This window comes from Calypte anna, chromosome 12 (assembly GCF_003957555.1).
Source record: "Calypte anna isolate BGI_N300 chromosome 12, bCalAnn1_v1.p, whole genome shotgun sequence".
In the NCBI taxonomy this organism is placed as follows: Eukaryota; Metazoa; Chordata; class Aves; order Apodiformes; family Trochilidae; genus Calypte; species Calypte anna.
Window position 1 is genome coordinate 12,449,780 of NC_044258.1, and position 17,526 is coordinate 12,467,305.

The window sequence follows — 17,526 nt, forward strand, 5'->3', positions numbered from 1 at the left end:
CGGGCTCTCCACACTTTATTGGCGCGCAACGCGGCCCCGCCGCGCACGTGGCCCGCGGCCCCGCCCCCCCGCCCAGCGCGGGAAAGGGCCACGTGCGACGCCCGACGCCCCCCCCTCCCGCGAACCCCTCCCGGCCCTACAGCTCCAGGTGCACCCCACTGTAGGCTTTATCCACCGTCCACTCGCCCGGGGCTTCAGCCCCATCGCCCGCCCCCACATAGCGCTCCATCTCCTCCTGGAACTGCAGCTGCCGCAGGCGGTTGGGGTCCACATTGATCCAGTTGTTGGCGATCCACTTGGTGCCTTGTGTGACCAGGCAGCCCCCGTGCAGAGCGAAGTCATCCAGCTCCCCCACCCAGCCTGCCGAGCAAAATAACCAAAAAAATCCTGTTAGGAGGTGGTAAGGGGTGCTGCCAGGAATGCACCAGGATGCAGACACTGGCTCTCCCCGTGTCCCCTCCCCCCCCTCCTCCCGGCAGTGCCGACAGTGCCTTAGGTCAGTGCCTTTGTGATTTTTAGGTCAGATACATATTCAGGAGTTGGCACTCCTCCAGCTTTGTGCTGCCCCACCCTAGCACCTATGAGGAGCTCATTAGGGCAGGCTCCCCAAGTGCAAAACACTTATTGCCTCTGTGTCTACACCCAGCACAAGGGGCTCTTGCATCTTGCACCATGCCGTTTTTCTCAGCTCCATGCCTCTTGCACTTGCTGCCGTTTTTCTCAGCTCTTCCCGAAAGGGAAGACTGCCATGGAAGAGATGGGTGCTGCTGTTAGAGGGCCCATGGAAGTTAGAGGCTCACAGCCATATTCAGCATGACATTTCAGCAGTTCTGAGTGACCTACTCTTTACAGATGTCCCATGCTTTTTCTGTGGCAGACTTGCAGCTGTCCTGCACTTAGGAACAATTTGCTCATAAAAAACAAAGCAGCGCTCTTACAGGAGCTGTCACATCCAACAGCCCAAACACTGGTCTTGTGACCTTTTCTGTGGATTTTCTAGAGATGGAAACATGGGCTGTTCCCAGGGGAGCTGGGATGCTGTAACTCCTTCTCCCTCCACTGTTCAAAATCTGCCCTCAAAACACCCTGGCCTCACATTCACCAGCAGCCTGGAAGATTGTTATCAATCCCCCCAGCCTGGCTGTCAGGGAAAACCGTGGTGCTCTTCATGAGAAAAACAGCCCCAAGGACACAGATCATCAGGCTGTGGCTGAGCTATAAAGCAGGAGCCGACCCCAAGCAGGGCTGAGCTTTGTGCAGGGTGGGCTGTGCCTCCCTGTGCTGCAGAGCTGATGGCCATGTCTTTGTCTACCTCCCCTCCCCACCCCTTTGGGCAACATCACATCAGTGACACATTTTGAATTGCAGACCAAGTTCCAGCAGGAATTTCAGCTTGCACAGCAGGATAGGAGGCAGCTGGCAGTGGCTAGCACAGCCAAGGTCTTTGTTTGCTAGCTAGCCCTGTCCCCTAAAGACATCAGGAGCCACTGACCTACTGCCTGTAAACAAAGGCTTTTCAGAGTCAGGAAGCTCCTACCCAGCTGGTGACAAGTATCTTCCACAGTTCCCACTAGCAGGCAGCTACCACCCTTTGGCTCTTTTCTGAGCTCCCAGCCACTATGAGAAGACAACAACTGTCACCTCCTGCAGCCCTGCCCCTCCCAAGGTCTAAATTTTGAAATGGGACCATACCTTCTCCATTGGACAGGTAGTTGTACCAGAAGACAGCAGTGCCTTGCTGAGGTTTCACTCGCAAATTACCCTTGTCGCAGTTTTTCCGGGTATCTCGCAGGTCGACGTCGTTCTGGATCAGAGACTGTCAGGAAACCACAAGAGAAGGTGTCACAAACAGAGCTGGAATGAAGTGCATGCACTGGGGGGCCCTTGCTGCCAGCCATCATCCTGCCCTTTGCCAGAATGCCCCACAGGGACAGCTCCAGGCTGATGCTGGGCAGGACAGGGCTTTCACAAACCACCCAGAGCAGACAGTTTCAGCCCCCCTGGAGGTCAATGACTTCCTTCTGAGCAATGTACGATTCCTTAGCAGGAACACAACATACCTGCCAAGGCTTAGTCTAAGGAAACCTGCCCAGACAAAAATGAGGACTTGTGTCATGGCAACGAGGCCACCAGTCCATCCCTCACACCTCCTGAGGAGGGATAGCTACAGCTGTCATAGCTCTGTGCATCTTCCCCTGGCCTCAGAAGGACACATGCTCTAGCTACAAAGGAAAGCTAATATCTACCATGCACCAGATCCCTTCTGCAGCCCCAGTGAATAAAGACATTCAAAGAGGACTCAAAATCCCCAAGGGATAACATGTAGGCAAGATTCATTTACCATCTCCTCGTACGTCCTGTTATCAGCTATAGGAAAGACTGTTTCACCTCCCCCAGTCACATTGTTCAGGTAGAACAGCACCGTCACATACCTGCAAGACAGAGTGGCTGTCAGGGGACACGCCAGGAACAGGAGTAGACTCATAGGGGCTGTCCACACCCTGCCCCTTCACCATGCATGGAGGTTGGTTCCTCCAAGACATCAAAAGATACATGATTTACATCATCATCTTTTCTTGAAGGACAAGGACAACAAAGAAAATCCCCTCCTGCAGCAGTGAGGCTGTATTTCTGTCCTCTAGTGGGTATGGCCCAGCAGCTCTCCAGAACCACTCCGCTCTCCTCACATGGACCTGCAGAATTCACCCACCTCCCCCTTCAAACTCCTTCATGCCCGCAACCTCCAGAGCCAGTTTGTGAGCCCGCCACCTGAGCACCAGAACCCCATGCAAAGTGAGGGGAAATATCTCCTCACAGTTCTTCCCGTGTTCCATATTGTGCCAAAGCAGACCTTACCGGCAGGAGGTCTCAAAGGGAGCGCTTTCGTTGGCCACCAGCTTGGTATGGCTGCAGGCAGTCTCAGGGAAGACGGGGCCACTGTCCATGTGGGCATGGTAGTGTCCTCCTTGGTCATACCGCACAACCTGGAGGGGCTCGCTGTGCTCCACAATCTCAGGGGGCAAGCGAGTCAGGCGCATTACCCTGGGGAGGAGGAGAGCACAGCAGGTGAGGAGCAGGCACCCTCACCCTCATGGGCTGCTGCCCCCAAGCACTGAATAAATCCAGAGAAAGATAACCCCCTTCCTTCCCCAAGAGGCCGGAGAAACAGACGGGCTGCAGCAAGCTTTGCAAGAGATAACCAGGTCCTCATGGATTTGTTGGACCATCAGCATCGGCTCAGAAAGTCCTCATCAAGGTAAATAAAAACACCCAAAACTGAAGAGTGCATCTCCAGCAGGACTGCTCTCAGGAATACTGTTCGCTCAGCAAGAGCCCTTCTGTGTGTGTCCCTGGAGCCTTCATGTGACATCTCACCGCTTCTCTGGACTCCTGCACACCACCTACAGACCTTGGGGACAGTTGGCAAAGCACAGGGCCCCTGCTGAGAGTGAATGAGAGACTAGCTCTAGGAATATTCTTGTCACCTAACTCACCTTTCCCTGTTGCCTTTTCAGCAGCCTCTCCCCAGGGCAGAGGGGCACGGGAAGGGAAGTGATCAAGGAGACGGGAGCCCTCCTGCTCTGGGATTTTTCCGCTGCTACATCTGAGATCATCCCCAAGGCAAGCAGGTACCTCTTGAGACCTGCCAAAGAACACTCAGAACTCTGAGAATCCAGACCAGTGAAGGGAGGGGAACGCAGCACCCAGGCAGGATGGCAAAGCCCCTCCAGGCACAACACGGCCCCAGGGAGATTGGTAACAGCCTCCTTCAGCGCTCTGTCTTCACATCCTTGGGACAGTGGCTGACTGAAGAGCAGCATGCTGATGCTTGTGCGTGCTGGCTAGCTGGCACGGAGAAGGTGGCAGCCACAGTCTGCTCTAATCAAAGCAATATGTGACCCCATTCTTCTGCTGGAATGCACTGAAGAAAAGGAGTGGCCAACAGCCGTTTTCAAGCCTCAGGACAGATTTTACCCACCCATGTTCTGGGCAAGGACCAGCACCACAAAAACAAGAGAGTTTCCAGCCAATTATCTGAAACTCACCACAGCCAAACAATTTGCCCTGCATCCTGGGTTTCAATGCTTCCCAGTATCAAATCTGGGCTGAAGGGATAGGTAAAAGGTTCTCCCAATTGACAGGAGCTGCCCTGCAATATGTGTCCTTGGAGGATTAAACTAACTCAGCTTACTTGGGGTGAATTTGTGCTAGTTAAAAAGTCAGCTCTGAACAGCTAAGACAGATTTCAGTGAAATGCATGAGTAACTAAAGCAAATGACAGTAACTACTGGCAGCCAGCATTAGAAACAGGCAGTTTCTCCTAGTAAGCTCATTTACTAATTAGAATGAATTACTTCATATAATGCCAAGTCTTCTTGGTTTTATAGGGCTGTTCCCAAAAGTGAATGGAGATGCTGAAAGGCTTGGTTTTTCTTTTCCTTTTCCATGGGACAATACAAATTCTTGTTCTAATGAAAACCTCCTCTCCCCATTTCACGCCTGTGTCCATTTGCTCTTTATATTCCAAAGACTTTCACACAATTAAGAAGTGTTAATGTTAGTGAGTCTGCCACTTCCTCTCCCAGCACAGGTGGTGCTGGTGCCCACACAACCCCTCCCAGCCCGTACCTTTGCCGTATGGCTCTCATGACCTGGTGTGCCCCCTCGCCCTGGTACAGCCAGGTGTGCTGGCTGTTGCGCACCAAGTCGCTCATCTTCACTTTCTGGCTTCCCATGTACTTGTGGAAATCCCGGATATTCAGTTGTTTGAACTCTTCCAAACTCAGCACACCTACAGGGAGAGAGGAGAAGCTGGCTGATGCTGGTGAATGGTTGCTGGTCTTGGCATCCTCTACATGGAAAAACCACCAGCTGAGAGCTCTGCAGAAACTGCCTTCCTCAAACGAACCCTTTTCAGGACCTACCACAGGCTGCACCCTGTGTGCAGAGGATTACAGACCCCAGCCATGCACTCACCTTCTGCTGAGCAGAGGGCAGAGAGCAACCTGCAAACCTGAACCCTCAGGTGTTGCACTGGGTCAGGACTGGCACAGGCAATGTACAATTTTCCTCTTTAAAAAGCTCCTAAAACACATAAACCAATCCAACAAAAGAGAAAAATAGCCACTACACTTCTCACACATGCACAGCTAAAAAGGCTGTGCCACCTGATGCCTTGGGGCTTTTTGCATAGATATTTAAATAGACCCACTTAAGGGCAGAGGGGGGCATCTCAGAACACATTTGCTACAAGATGTTGCATGGTAATTTTAAAATGCCAAACCCCAAACAAGTCGCACATTCTTCTGCATTTGTGTAATTGCAAAACATGAGCAAGAAATATAACAGAGTATGGGCTTGAGTTAGTGACAAGAAAGTGAGAGGTGAAAAGCGGTTCCTATTAAAACAGGTATTTCTTCTTTGCACTCAGCTGGATTCAGTGAGGGATGGACTTCTGTCTGTTGCCCTCATAAAAATCCTCACATTTGTTTTTTCCCTTTTCTGGAGAACAAAGAAGCCCTGCACTTGGGACCAGGTCCTTGGGACCAGTGTGTGCAGAGCTGCAGTGTGCACCATGGGCTGCCGGAGGAGCTACAGCAGCAAACCCAGTGCTGCTGTGGTGCCAGCTCTGCTCCCTGGGAACACTGCACTCTCTGGCGGGAGGAAGAACCACCCACCAGGGCCAACCTGGGATAGCTCCTCAGGTCCTCAGTGTCAGTGAACAAATTATCCACACTGCTATTATTATTAGTGTCCCCCTGTCCCCACTTCCCCTTATTCCACATGGTCTGTGATGACGCAGTGCCACATCCAGCTCGTGACCTGGTCTCTCGGTGTCACGTACCCATCTAACAACAAGGGAAGCAACTCTCTGGAAGCAAGGTTCTGCCAAGAGCACTTTAACAGGACTTTGCACTTGTTAATGTCCGGAACAGTGGAAAAGCCACTGAGGACTCAGTCATATGCTCCTACCCCTGCCAAGAATGCCACTGGCCGGAGGAGCAGGGCATGGGGTGCCCTCCGGATATTTAGGCATTCACATGGGTACTGCTTCAACACCAAAGCACCTCCTCCTGGGCAGCTCTCAACACCAGGTCTCTGGAAGAGAGCGTGCAGAGCCTGTGCGTCACTTAATTTGATTAGGAAATGAAGAGTTGCTTAATTGAGGCTGCTCTAATTAGAGCTGCAGAGGTTAGAGTGCATGTCCGGAGCAGTGGGAACCCTTGGGGATGGGACCAGGAGGGGCAGAAGTGGCTTCACAGAATACAAAGAGTTTGCAGCAGCAGAAAGGGGGCTCAGCAACAAGATCACCCTCACCTCCACTTATTCCACCCTCCTCTGCCAGGGACACAGCACTCCCAGGCTGCTGAAGAAGTCTCCCTGAAAACAAGGGGTACCAGAAGCTGCACCGAAAAACCAGCAGGGCACAGGAGCAGAAGCACACCCTGACGGTTCTGTTGGAGCAGAGCATGAACTGAGGCAGGTGTGACAGGGGAGGAGGAGTGCAGAGCTATGTTCTGGTCCTGCTTCTGCAAGATCCAAGACCAGGCAGTGGAACTAGTCTGCTGCTGAACTGGCGATGAGGGGGCAGGAGTTTTCCACTGATTTTACTCTTCTGCGAAGGTCTCTAAAGCAGCACTATTTTCCTTTGAAGAACAGAGCTAGAGAAGCAGGCCTGGGCAGGGACATGGCTCCTGCTCTGCCCTGCATGACTGTGTGAGGCACCCAGTGTGCTGAGGGCAAAGGGATTCCCCATGGAGCTGCTCTTACCATTCCCATCAGGATCAGCCTTGACTGCAGTGTACATCTCCCGGATGTTTTCAGGGGTCATCCACCTGCCATTCCCAAGCCGGGTGTGGGTCAGCACCTGAAATTCAGAAATGAATGAGCATGGGGCACTGGGTTCTTGTTCTAGTGAAACCTTAGAGATTCCTCATTTGAGGCATGGCAGGCTCTCCTCTGCAGAGCATCAGCCAGCCAGGCGTCAGCACATCTCTGCAGAAAGAAGACTGAAGTGAGAATCATCTGGCAGCCACACACAGCGTGTGGCTGACAAGTTTGGTGATTTCCAGTTTAGGTCATGGCAAATGACTGCTGTGGCTCAATTAACTGGTCATGAGATGGAAGGGGCACAGCTCCTTCTCTTGAAGGGAAAGTAAAGCTACAGACAATAAAGGTGAATGCTTTTACTTCTCCAAGATAAGGGCTTGGAACAAAACACTTCCTCTCTATGTGGAGAGCAAGATACAGTACCCTGGAGAGATCTCAGCAGGCTGTGACCTGAACCCTGGCTTGTCACTACCACAGCTCCCTATAAGCCACACATGTGCTGCCCACAGGACAAGAGACATCCCCAGCCCCACCTGAAATAGGAGCCCAGGGTGGGACACCCCTGAACAGCCAGTGCCTGTCCTGATGCACCCTGACACACAGGCAAGGGTGCTGGAGAGCTGTGGACAAGGTGCTCCCTATCCCCCTCCAGGGACATTAGTAGGGATGGTTTTGCTGATGTCAGCTGAGCACAGTCAGTCACCACAGGCTGCACAAACCCTGCAAACTCACCTTCCTGGAACACCAACCAGAGGAAACTCATGGCAGGAGGAACATTTTAGCTGGCATATTCAAAACTCACATCTCCTGCCTAGGGCTGTTGCTACCACCCAATAACATGACAATTGCTGCAGGTTTCCCCAGAAATGAAGGCCAGTGAAAGTCTTGAGACATAAAAATTAAGCAAAAACTGATGGGCATATACTGGGGTCTGCCCTTACCCAAGAATATGAGTAATTTAGAGACCATCTGAGGAGGGGACCAGACAGAGGGTTGCCCAGCAAATCCCCCTCAGTCTGTCCCACACTCTACCTCTTTGAGCTGCAGCTGCCCATCCTGATTGTGGTCCAGCAGATTGAAAATGTCCATCTGGCTGATTTCTATCATTTCCATGGCTTCCTCATAGTCATCTGTTGGTAGGATCTGGCTCTTCTGCAGCCCCTTCAGCTGTGCCAGATGAATGATGAGCTTGCATTCCTCCTCTGTCAGGAAGTTGGGAATTTCTACAGAAAAAATGTGAGCAGCAAGAGAGACTGAGGAACTGTGACATGTGACCTCATACCAATGGCAGGCAACTCAGAAAAGAAAAAAAAAAACAACCCAACAATAAATAAGGGGTGAGTGTGGGCAGTTTAGAAATTGCCTAAGTTTGGGACACTCAAACACATCCAGTCCTCTACCAGATGAACCCTTAAGGATCAAACTCAAGTCACCTGAGCTGCTAGAGGTGAGTATTTTTACAGCAGCAGTTCCTAAACATTTGGATCCAGGGGTCAAGCCCTTAAAACTCTCTTGCCATTACCACAATGGACAAAGGAGTGAACAAACACGTGCATATCACTGTGTATTATCACTTCAAAGCTAACATGGGAATGGCTGCTCTACAGGAAGGGAGGCCAAAACCTTTGTGGAGGGCAGTGGTGACAGCCAGGGGTTTCAAGCATCTGTTCTCTCATGCAGAGAGGAAAGCACTTTGCATAGAACCAATGCCTTTTAGGGGAGCCTGGCTCACTGCTCTACCATGAAACTCAAACAGCAAAGGGACAAATTCCAAACTTATTCCCACTCATTCCCTTGATCCCCCACTAAAAATGGTCTTCAAATGCAGTATTAAAGAGGAAGAAACTGCATGTGGCAGATGCCATGCTCCATACCCCAGAAGCATCCTGGTATGTGTACTTGCAGACCTCTGGCAAGGTCCCATTCCACAGCACAGGGGCACCGTGGCCCAGCAGGCTGAGAAGATCCTTCTGCTGCTGAGACTTTCAAAGAGGGAGAGAAAACCCACCAAAGCAGATCAGGTTTCAGTGCTCCGAGGCCCAAAGTCCTGCTCTCCAAATCAGAGCTGTCAGGACACATTATATCTCTGCTATAGCAGTAACCTCAAAAGGGAGTGGGGAGGAAGTTAATTACTTCCATGACCTTAAATCAACCCTATCAGCTCAAACTGTCAATAAGCAGTTGGCTTCTTGCTAAGTACAGACCAGAACCAGCCCTATAGAAAAGGAGATGTTCCTGGGAAGCCCCAGAAACACAATGCAGCTGACTGTATCCCTAACTCCCTCCGAGGAAACAATTTCTGCCACAGGGAGCGCAGGGTCCTTGTGCCAGAGGATCCTTCAGAGCCAGAGCTTCCGCTGGCCCATTTGAACCTCGTGGCACAGCACCAGGTCCGAATGAACCGTGCACGCTGGCAAGCAACATCCCAGTATTTCCAGTCCCCCGAAATGGGATACAATGATGGTATTGGAATCTTAATTACGTGCTGGAGGAAGGACAATCCTGCTCCTCAGTGGTAGACGTGGGATTTTGTAATGAAGTAAAGATTCTGCTGCCCGGAAAGCAGGCGCTCAGGCAGGTGGTGAGGTGAGGTGAGGGGATTTCCAGCTGAATGCTGCCAATCCTGTCTGCAAACAACCTGGCCCCACAGCTGTAAATTAGTTCTTCTCTACCCACAGCTCTCCGAAACAGTTAACTTCTGGCTGTGAGACCATCCTATCTCTCTGCCTGCTCAACAATAGATCCAGCTAAACAAATGCCTCCTAATTGACTTTGAGCAACACTTGATTGCTTTTACAAAAAACAAAAGAGAGGAAAACATTGGGGTTTATGAAATAATGACTAATCCTGGAGCAAGAGAAAGGGGATGGGTTGGAGCAGTGGTGTCAAACTGAGATTCAATCTCAGCTGAAAGAGCCCCAAGACACATGGGCCAAGTCATTCATCCCTCCCCAAATGCCCTCATTTCCACACCTGCTGATCTAAGCCAAACCCCTGCTAAAATCCAAACAATCGGGGCTGCTGGCAAATGAAAATTGGAGCATTGTCTTCCCCATGAGGGCTCTGAAAGGGCCGCACTTAATGAGAATGGACTGACAGAGGTGGCTCGGAGGCTATAAAAGGCATCCCACAGTCAGCAGTGGCTCAGTTTGGGGTGCGCTGCCCATCTGCCCACTCCCAGCTCCTCTGAGCATGGTCACAGCCCACCACAGGCACCCCTTGAGGTCAGGTGGCCCATGGCTGCTGGGTCTCCTGGCACGCCTGCTGCTCTGGGGCTCTCCTGGAGCCTTGGCGAGCTACCTAAGGAGATCCTCCAGCTGCACACCCATTCCACCCCGCATGGCCCTGTGCTATGATATCGGCTACTCCGAGATGAGGATTCCCAACCTGCTGGAGCACGAAACCATGCAAGAAGTGATCCAGCAGTCTTCCAGTTGGCTGCCTTTGCTGGCCAGGGAATGCCACCCTGATGCTAGGATATTCCTCTGCTCCCTCTTTGCACCAATCTGCTTGGACAGGTAAGACGTTTTTACAAAATATTTCAGCTGTAGCAAGTAACGCTCCCCTAATGTGCAACTGTATTTGCCTCATGAGACAAAAAGTGCAGAGCAGGATCAGTGCAGTCCCCAAAAAGCCCTGCTGCCCCTCTTGGAAAGGGGTAATTGGATTACCCAGCAGGGCCCTTCCCTCAGAAAGTGAAACACGAGTGTTTCATCTCACAGGAGCAGAGACTCCTCTGGATTTTCCTGCTCTCTCATCCCAGCACCTCTGTTGTCTCCCCTGACCGCCCCTATAGCTGCTCGTCCCCACCAGCTTTTCCCCCCACCTCCCTGCAGCCCCTTTCTCGGCTTCCTCAGCCCCACAGTGCCAGCATCAGAGAAATTCTCAGTTCTGAAGTGCGGCAAAGGCCAGAAATAAGGAAACCAAGTATTTAATTAGGCACCTGTAAAGGTAAGCATCCTCTGCACAACTAGAGATCCCAGGGGGGAGGGGGCTGGGGGGGGGAGGCAGGGAAAGGGCTTCTGGCAGCAGCCTGTATCAAACAGTCTTGACCCTCCCATCCTCAGAAAGTTGTCGTTTGCTTTTCGGGCGTGAATGTTCAAAAGACATCAAAGCCCCCAAAATAGCTCTGCTAGCACTATCGTGTGCAACAGAGCGCTGTGAAGCAGCAGCTGCGCGGGGCCAGGGCTCGACCCTCAGTCTGCCGCCAGACGGAGCCCAGAGGTGCTGCAATCCCCATCCCCTCCCCAGGCTCATCTACCCCTGCCGCAGCCTGTGCGAAGCCGTCAAGAGAAGCTGCGCACCCGTCATGGCTTGCTACGGGTACCCCTGGCCCGAAATCCTCAACTGCAACAAGTTCCCTGCAGAACATGAGCTGTGCATCGCGGCAGTCTCCACGGACGAAAATTCCTCAAGTAGGAGAAGTAAGTTTCTTTCTGTGTGTGTTTTACCACATGTAACGCTAAAAGCTGAAAAAAAAGCCTAGTGTTCCTAGTGCTTCTGCTTTTAAGCTGCATTAAAAGAAAAAAAATTAGAAATCTTAGTTTTCTTCTCCTTGGGAATACCAACATGTCTAGAAAACTAGCATGAAGTTGACTGCTTGTTCCCCTCTCTACTGTATTCATTAGCTCCCTGGGTGCCATCAGACCACACGTGGTTTGGGCAAGGGAATTGCTGTAAAAGCCTGACACTGGGGCACATCTTGTGTGCAGGCTCCAGGCAGGGAGATCTGCTTCCAGCAGAGCTAAAGGAGCTGCAGCTGCGCTCTTCCAGCTGTGTCCAGGGTTTAAATAAATATGCAAAAAGAAATGTTTTGCAAGCCTCATCTTTAAACATTAAGAAATGCCACAAAAGGGCATAAACCTTTGCAGGCATGAGTTACACAAGTAAAAAATCTAGAAGACTGAGAGACTAAATTAAACACCCAGATGCTGATGAACACTGGAGGAGATTCAAGAGCAGTTAAGGGGAGAACAGATGTCACATTTCAGCATCACTGGATAGAGTCTGGCCTTACAAATAGCTTTACTGTTTCATCCAAACTAGGAGATCTTCATTAAGCATTTTCACTGCTGCTTTAAAATGCAGTAACACACATAAGCCTAAGCAAACCATGGCAAACAGCATCTGCCCCAGCCAAGGAGGCAACTGAGACCTTAACATTTCCCACCCTGACAGCCACCACGTCCAGATTTCAAAACTGCATTATGCCTCTTCCCATGAAGACTGACAAGGGTACTATAACCAAATTTCTGTTGCAGCAGTGCCCCGAGCCAGCTGTAAGGACTGCGAGCTGGAGGAGGCCAGCACTGCCAGGGAGATCCTAGAAAACTTCTGTGCCAATGATTTTGGTGAGTTCCCCCCTGCACCTCTCAGTTCCCTCCAGCACAAGTAGTGCATGAACAAAAAGTAGCTTTGCCATAACAAACTAACTTGGGAGAGGAACTGCAGCTTTTGCAGCAGATCACAGAGATTTTTAGGTCCTGACTTACCTGTTTGGTAGGAGAAGGGTCCAGCCCCGGGCAGCACCAAGGTGAAAACCTGCTTTATTTCTGTGGGTTCTCTGATTTAGTTTTGGTCTGTGGCTGCTAAATATGAGTACTTCTCTGGTTTTCCCTCAGAGACCAATATTTCAATTGATGCCCATAAAAACCATCAGGAAACTCCACATTTGCTATTTCAAACTTCAATGTTGTTGTTCCTGTAATGCAAATCTCCCTCTTTTAGCCCAAACAGGTGGCAGCACTGTCTCTGTTCAATTAGCAGGATGCTTTTAAGGTATTGTTCTGAATTCACGCACACAAACTTCATGAAAAGAAAAAGTTAAAAACCCTGGGCAGCTGGCAGTCATGTCACCTCCTGGAATCCCAGCTCACAGAAAAGTTGAGTAACTTGCACAAGATCAGGACTTTGATGCATCCACTTGGTTGTGCCCTTGCTTCCTAAGGTGTTTCTGCCCATGCAGCAGTGCTGATATGCCTTTGCCACTCATGAACAAAGCTGAGTGAGAATGGTGTTCAGTACTGGAAAGTAACCTCAGGTGAGAACTACTACAAGTTCATTGCAATTACAAGTGCTTGGATGGGTGTGTCACCACATTACAGTCATGCTGGTTGTATGTTTAAGCAAGTAAGAGCTATGAAAAGTAAACAGATGTAACAGCTCTTTTTCCAAACCCTGCAGCAGTGAAAATCAGAATCCTGAGGAAGAATATGACCACCACCATCTCAGACTTTGACCTGGATCCCTCCAGGGTGGAGGTCCTGAAGCACGGCCCACTCCTCAGGACCGAAATCCCCGCCAGGCTCCAGCAGTGGCTGGACATAGATGCTACCTGTGTCCACAACATCATGAGAGGCACCCATACAGGGGTCTTTGTTGTAAGTGGTGAAGTACAGAGTGACAAAGTGGTGGTGAACAAGGCCTACGCCTGGCAGAAGAACAGGAACCTGCACCAGGCAGTGCGGAGGTGGAAACATCACCGCTGCCCAGAACAGACTGGCCGGAAGGTCTGAAAAGTGTCAATTCCAACAATAAGAAACTGTTCCCTTCTACATGGCTAGAAAACTTTTTTCCTGGGCAGTTGGTGTTCTGGAGATGTACAGTCAATATTTTTAGGTGATTCAAAGTGGTCATAGTCCACAGATAGGGCCTAACTACAGATCCCTGTTTTACTGAGACAGAGCTTAAGGATGCACATTCAACATATTCCTCTTGCAAGGCTCTGCAGATCCAGGAGTTGTGACGGATGGCTTTGTGTCAGACCCAATGTCACAACCAAACCAAACTCTGCGGGTGAGCATAAACTACAATAGACCTTTAATTAACAGTTCCTTCTAGTTATTATTGTCAAATAGTCTTTTCAGCTTCATTATTTGACCCTGAGACACTGATGCTGTCCAAGTGCCTGCTTGCTTTCTATCCACAGAGATTACATGAAGGTTTCCCTGGCAGCTAAGCAATGCTTTTTGTGTAATGGAACAAATACTTTGCTTCTGAACAGCCTGAGGTAAATACAGGGGGAGAGGAACCCACCCTGTTCTTCAAAAATTATTGCTAAACTCCACTCTTGAGCCATCACTTGGGCTGTCCCATCAGCTTGCTTGCACTCAGAGCTGACAAGCATCTGCACAAGAGTCAATCTCCAGCAGGACAGGCACAGAGCAAAGAGCTGAGGGGTTCTGTGTAACAGGAAAAAACACTTCTTAACATCAGAAATTCAGTTTGGATCAGAAGATTCTGCTAACAGGGGAACTACTGAAGATATCACAGAGCCTTGAGCAAGCAGAGCAGGACAGGGACGTCAGCTCTTCAAGCCTCTGCTTTGGTGTGCAACAACAGCTCTGCCAACAGCTCTGTGCAACAAAACCTGCCCTTTGAGACTCCGAGGTGAGCCCCAACCACAACACAGGAGGTACTTGCAGTTCTGACACACTTCACTCTGGCCTTCCCCCTGCATGCAAGGAAGACAGAAAAGATGGCAAAACTCTGCCTTACCAAGTTCTCTGCAGCTTTCCCCCCATGTAGGGACTGTAATTCCCTTGGGGTAAACACAGCCATAGCTCTCCACAGAGCAGAAAGCAGCAAATCTTCAAACAAGAAGAGAAAACACATCAGATTTCTGCTGCCTAACAGAGCACTATCATTGGAAAGTATTCTACACTGAAATAAGGGGAAGAATGGAGAAACATGTTCTGCCCTGTTCATGATGCCTGCAGTCTTGGTTTACGACAGAGCCACCCAGTTTGATGGAGACACATTGCCTCCCTGTGCTCGTAAAGCACAACAGCTTGTGACAGGATTGCCTCTTCAGATTTAGTGCAGGCTGACAAGCACTCCGACACTCACACTGAAATTCAGCTGTGCCCTGACATTTGTGCAGTAATTACTTCTATTCCCTGAGGCTCCAAAGGAAAACACAGTGAGGTTCATTCCTCCCTGCTGCCTCATCTTGCAAACTGCTGTCCAATCCACAGAATCTCCTGCTAGGTGGTCCCTGCAATGGCAGCATCTTCTGAACAGACTGTGTTTGGAAAACACAAGAGAACACACAAAAGCTCTGAAGGTTCAAAAGGCTTTGTCTGATATTTGTTCTCCATTAATAGGATTATTTGATTACTAGTGTTTCCTAACCAAAAAGCACACAGATGGTCTGTCTTACAAGCCTTAGAAATGACGTCTCGCAGGCAGAGGGGGGAAAAAATAGGGCAGGGTTTTTTCATAGCTGCATGCAATATGCTTGGATTCAATGCAGATGATTTACCCACAAACCACATGTTCCCCTACAGCGCCCAGTGCCATGCTCCAAAGCACAGAGCTCACATTAAATCACTAACAAGTTTTCCACTGCTGTAGCCCCACTAGAGCCTGCTCTGCTGAAAGCAAAGATCACAGACCAGATGCTGCTTTTCTGAAACTGGCTCTTGCATGCCACAACACTTTGTGTTAAGTAAAATCCCCAGAAATTCAAAAGGAGTTCTTTGATAGTGACTTGCAGGTTTGCCTAACATGACCAAGTTAAATACACACTTCCACTAATTTAAACTACAGAGATGAAATAAATTAGTTCTTTTTTTAAAACCAGTTGAGACTGGTACTGTTTGCATAGATAGAGAAGTCTCTGGAAGTCTTTTAAAGTCAGAGCTGGCTCCTGGCAGGTTCATCCAGGAGATAAGAGCTGTCTTGCAACTTGCAGTTTCTAAATAAGGGACACCCTATCGGAGTACAAAGGAGAAGGGACTTGTGTGGCATCTCAAACACTGCTTGTCCACTGCTGTCTGTGATACCCCCCCCAGAGGGCAAACCTCCCTCCAGAACTGATGGAAGTGCTGGAATGACAAATTCAGATTGTGGGATTTGTGCTGCCAGAACCAACCTGCCTTTTATAGACTTCAGCACCTTCCTTGCCAGGATCAACTTTTTTACTTAAGCAGTACCAGTAGGGCAGAGAAGGTGGAAACAGGGTTTTCCTGAGGGAAAATCTGAGCAATTGCCCTAGACCGTGGTTCTAATAATGATGTCAGCTTTGTGAATGCTGTGGGACATCAGTTCCAGGGTAGTGTGTCTGTTTACTGAATGTCAGGCATAAATCCACTTATAATTTTGCAAACCATAAGTACCACATATGTAGAAATGAAAAAAACTTTGTGTATGTCTTCCAGATACTTACTGCATTAAAGGAGTTTAATAAGAAACCTATCATTTATGGGCAGACTTTTAGTGTGTATAATCTATTTGGAATCAGGAAAAATCTCATATGTTATTAAGAAAGCACCTAATGAAGACTCTCAACACTATCTTTTCAGGTACAACAGGTTTTCTCTGACTTGGCAGAAGTGGGAATATCTGTCCCAAAAAATTAGTTTTTATATTCTCAGTGGATTTCCAGAACACAAGAGTTCAATTAATGTGACTTTATCAGACCAGCAAAAAATACAGAAAAGTAAAGAAAGTTTTAAAATATCTGAAAGACAAATGTTGGGTGGTTGTGTATCTGAGCAGCCAGAAATAAACCTATAACAGGGCGCAAAATGGTGGAAAACATTACGCCTATCAATTCTGTTACTCGTTTCCTCAGCACTGAAGCACCAACACTAAATTGCTTTATCAACATTTATTACCAATACTTTGGGGATCCCTGGTCCCTTCCTAATACTGAGCAGCTCCTTCAAGGTCCTCTTCAGTGATCTTCTGTCTAGTCACGGGATTTTAAAGAGAATCTGAAAAACCTGGAAAGGTTAATCCTCCAAATGCTTCTAAACAGGTCATCCAGAACAAGTGACCTCTGCGAATACCGTATCAAAAATCCCTTCAACTAAATCACTTTTGAACGCAGCCCAAAGGCAAAGTGGTGCAGGGAGGAGAAGGGAACTGCAGTCGTTTTCCCCCGAGCGGGTGTCAGACAGAGGCGGGTGTCAGGCGGACCCCCTGGCCGCTGTCAGGCTGTGTCCTTCCCTCTGCCAGCGGGGCAGGGTGGGCGGCGGAGAACCCCCCAGGCCCTCCTGCCGCTGCGTGCCGGGACACCCGGGCACCGCTCCCACAGCCCCGGCTCCGGGGGACGGCCCTGCAGTCACCCCCCGCGCCAGCCCCGCCAGGAACCGCGCTGCCTGCCCGCTACCCGGCGTCCGCAGCAGCACGGCCCGATCTCCGCCGCCGCCGCCCCACCGGCGGGGTGGAGGGGTCAGCGGGGCCGGTACTCACCGAAGAGAAGCGGCTTCAGGCTGAGGGTGCGCACGGCGTGGGCCCTGCCCGGCACCAGCTCCACCCGCTGCGTGTGGCCCACCTGCGGGGAGAGCAGCGGTGAGCAGCGGCGCGACCACGGCCCCGGCCCCGGTCCCCCCGGCGCGGCCTTGCCTTGATGCCTTCCAAGCGCGGGAGGGCCTGCACGGGGGGTGGCGGCGGGGGCGGCGGCGGCGGGGGGGAAGCGGCGGCGGGCGGCCCGCCGGTCTCTCCGGCGCTGAGGTGCACGAAGAGCAGCAGCCCCAGCACGTTAAGGACGTAGAGGTGCGCGAAGACCATGAGGACGAGGAAGTAGGGCCGCGAGCAGACGGGCCGCGGGCGGCCCCCCGGCGGACCGGGCAGCGGCGAACCCTCCGCCCGCGCCGCTGCCGCCGTCGCCATCGCGCCCCGGAGCCCCCCCCAGGCCCGGCGCGTCACCACGGCAACCGCCCCGCGTGCTGCGTCACGGCGCGATGG

The 17,526-nt window shown here is 50.7% G+C and overlaps 1 protein-coding gene across 1 annotated transcript; it reads right to left on the reverse strand.

The window, feature by feature from the left end:
• Positions 1-5: 5 nt before the first annotated feature.
• Positions 6-17,451, reverse strand: P4HTM (prolyl 4-hydroxylase, transmembrane). Its single transcript, XM_030458664.1, has 9 exons — positions 17,185-17,451; positions 17,032-17,113; positions 7,864-8,054; positions 6,772-6,868; positions 4,630-4,792; positions 2,857-3,042; positions 2,342-2,432; positions 1,693-1,816; positions 6-360 (listed from the first exon to the last, which is right to left on the reverse strand). Exons 1-9 carry the CDS (start codon positions 17,449-17,451, stop codon positions 137-139), a joined length of 1,425 nt encoding a protein of 474 aa, XP_030314524.1. The 3' UTR covers positions 6-136.
• Between the last annotated feature and the right edge of the window lie 75 nt (positions 17,452-17,526).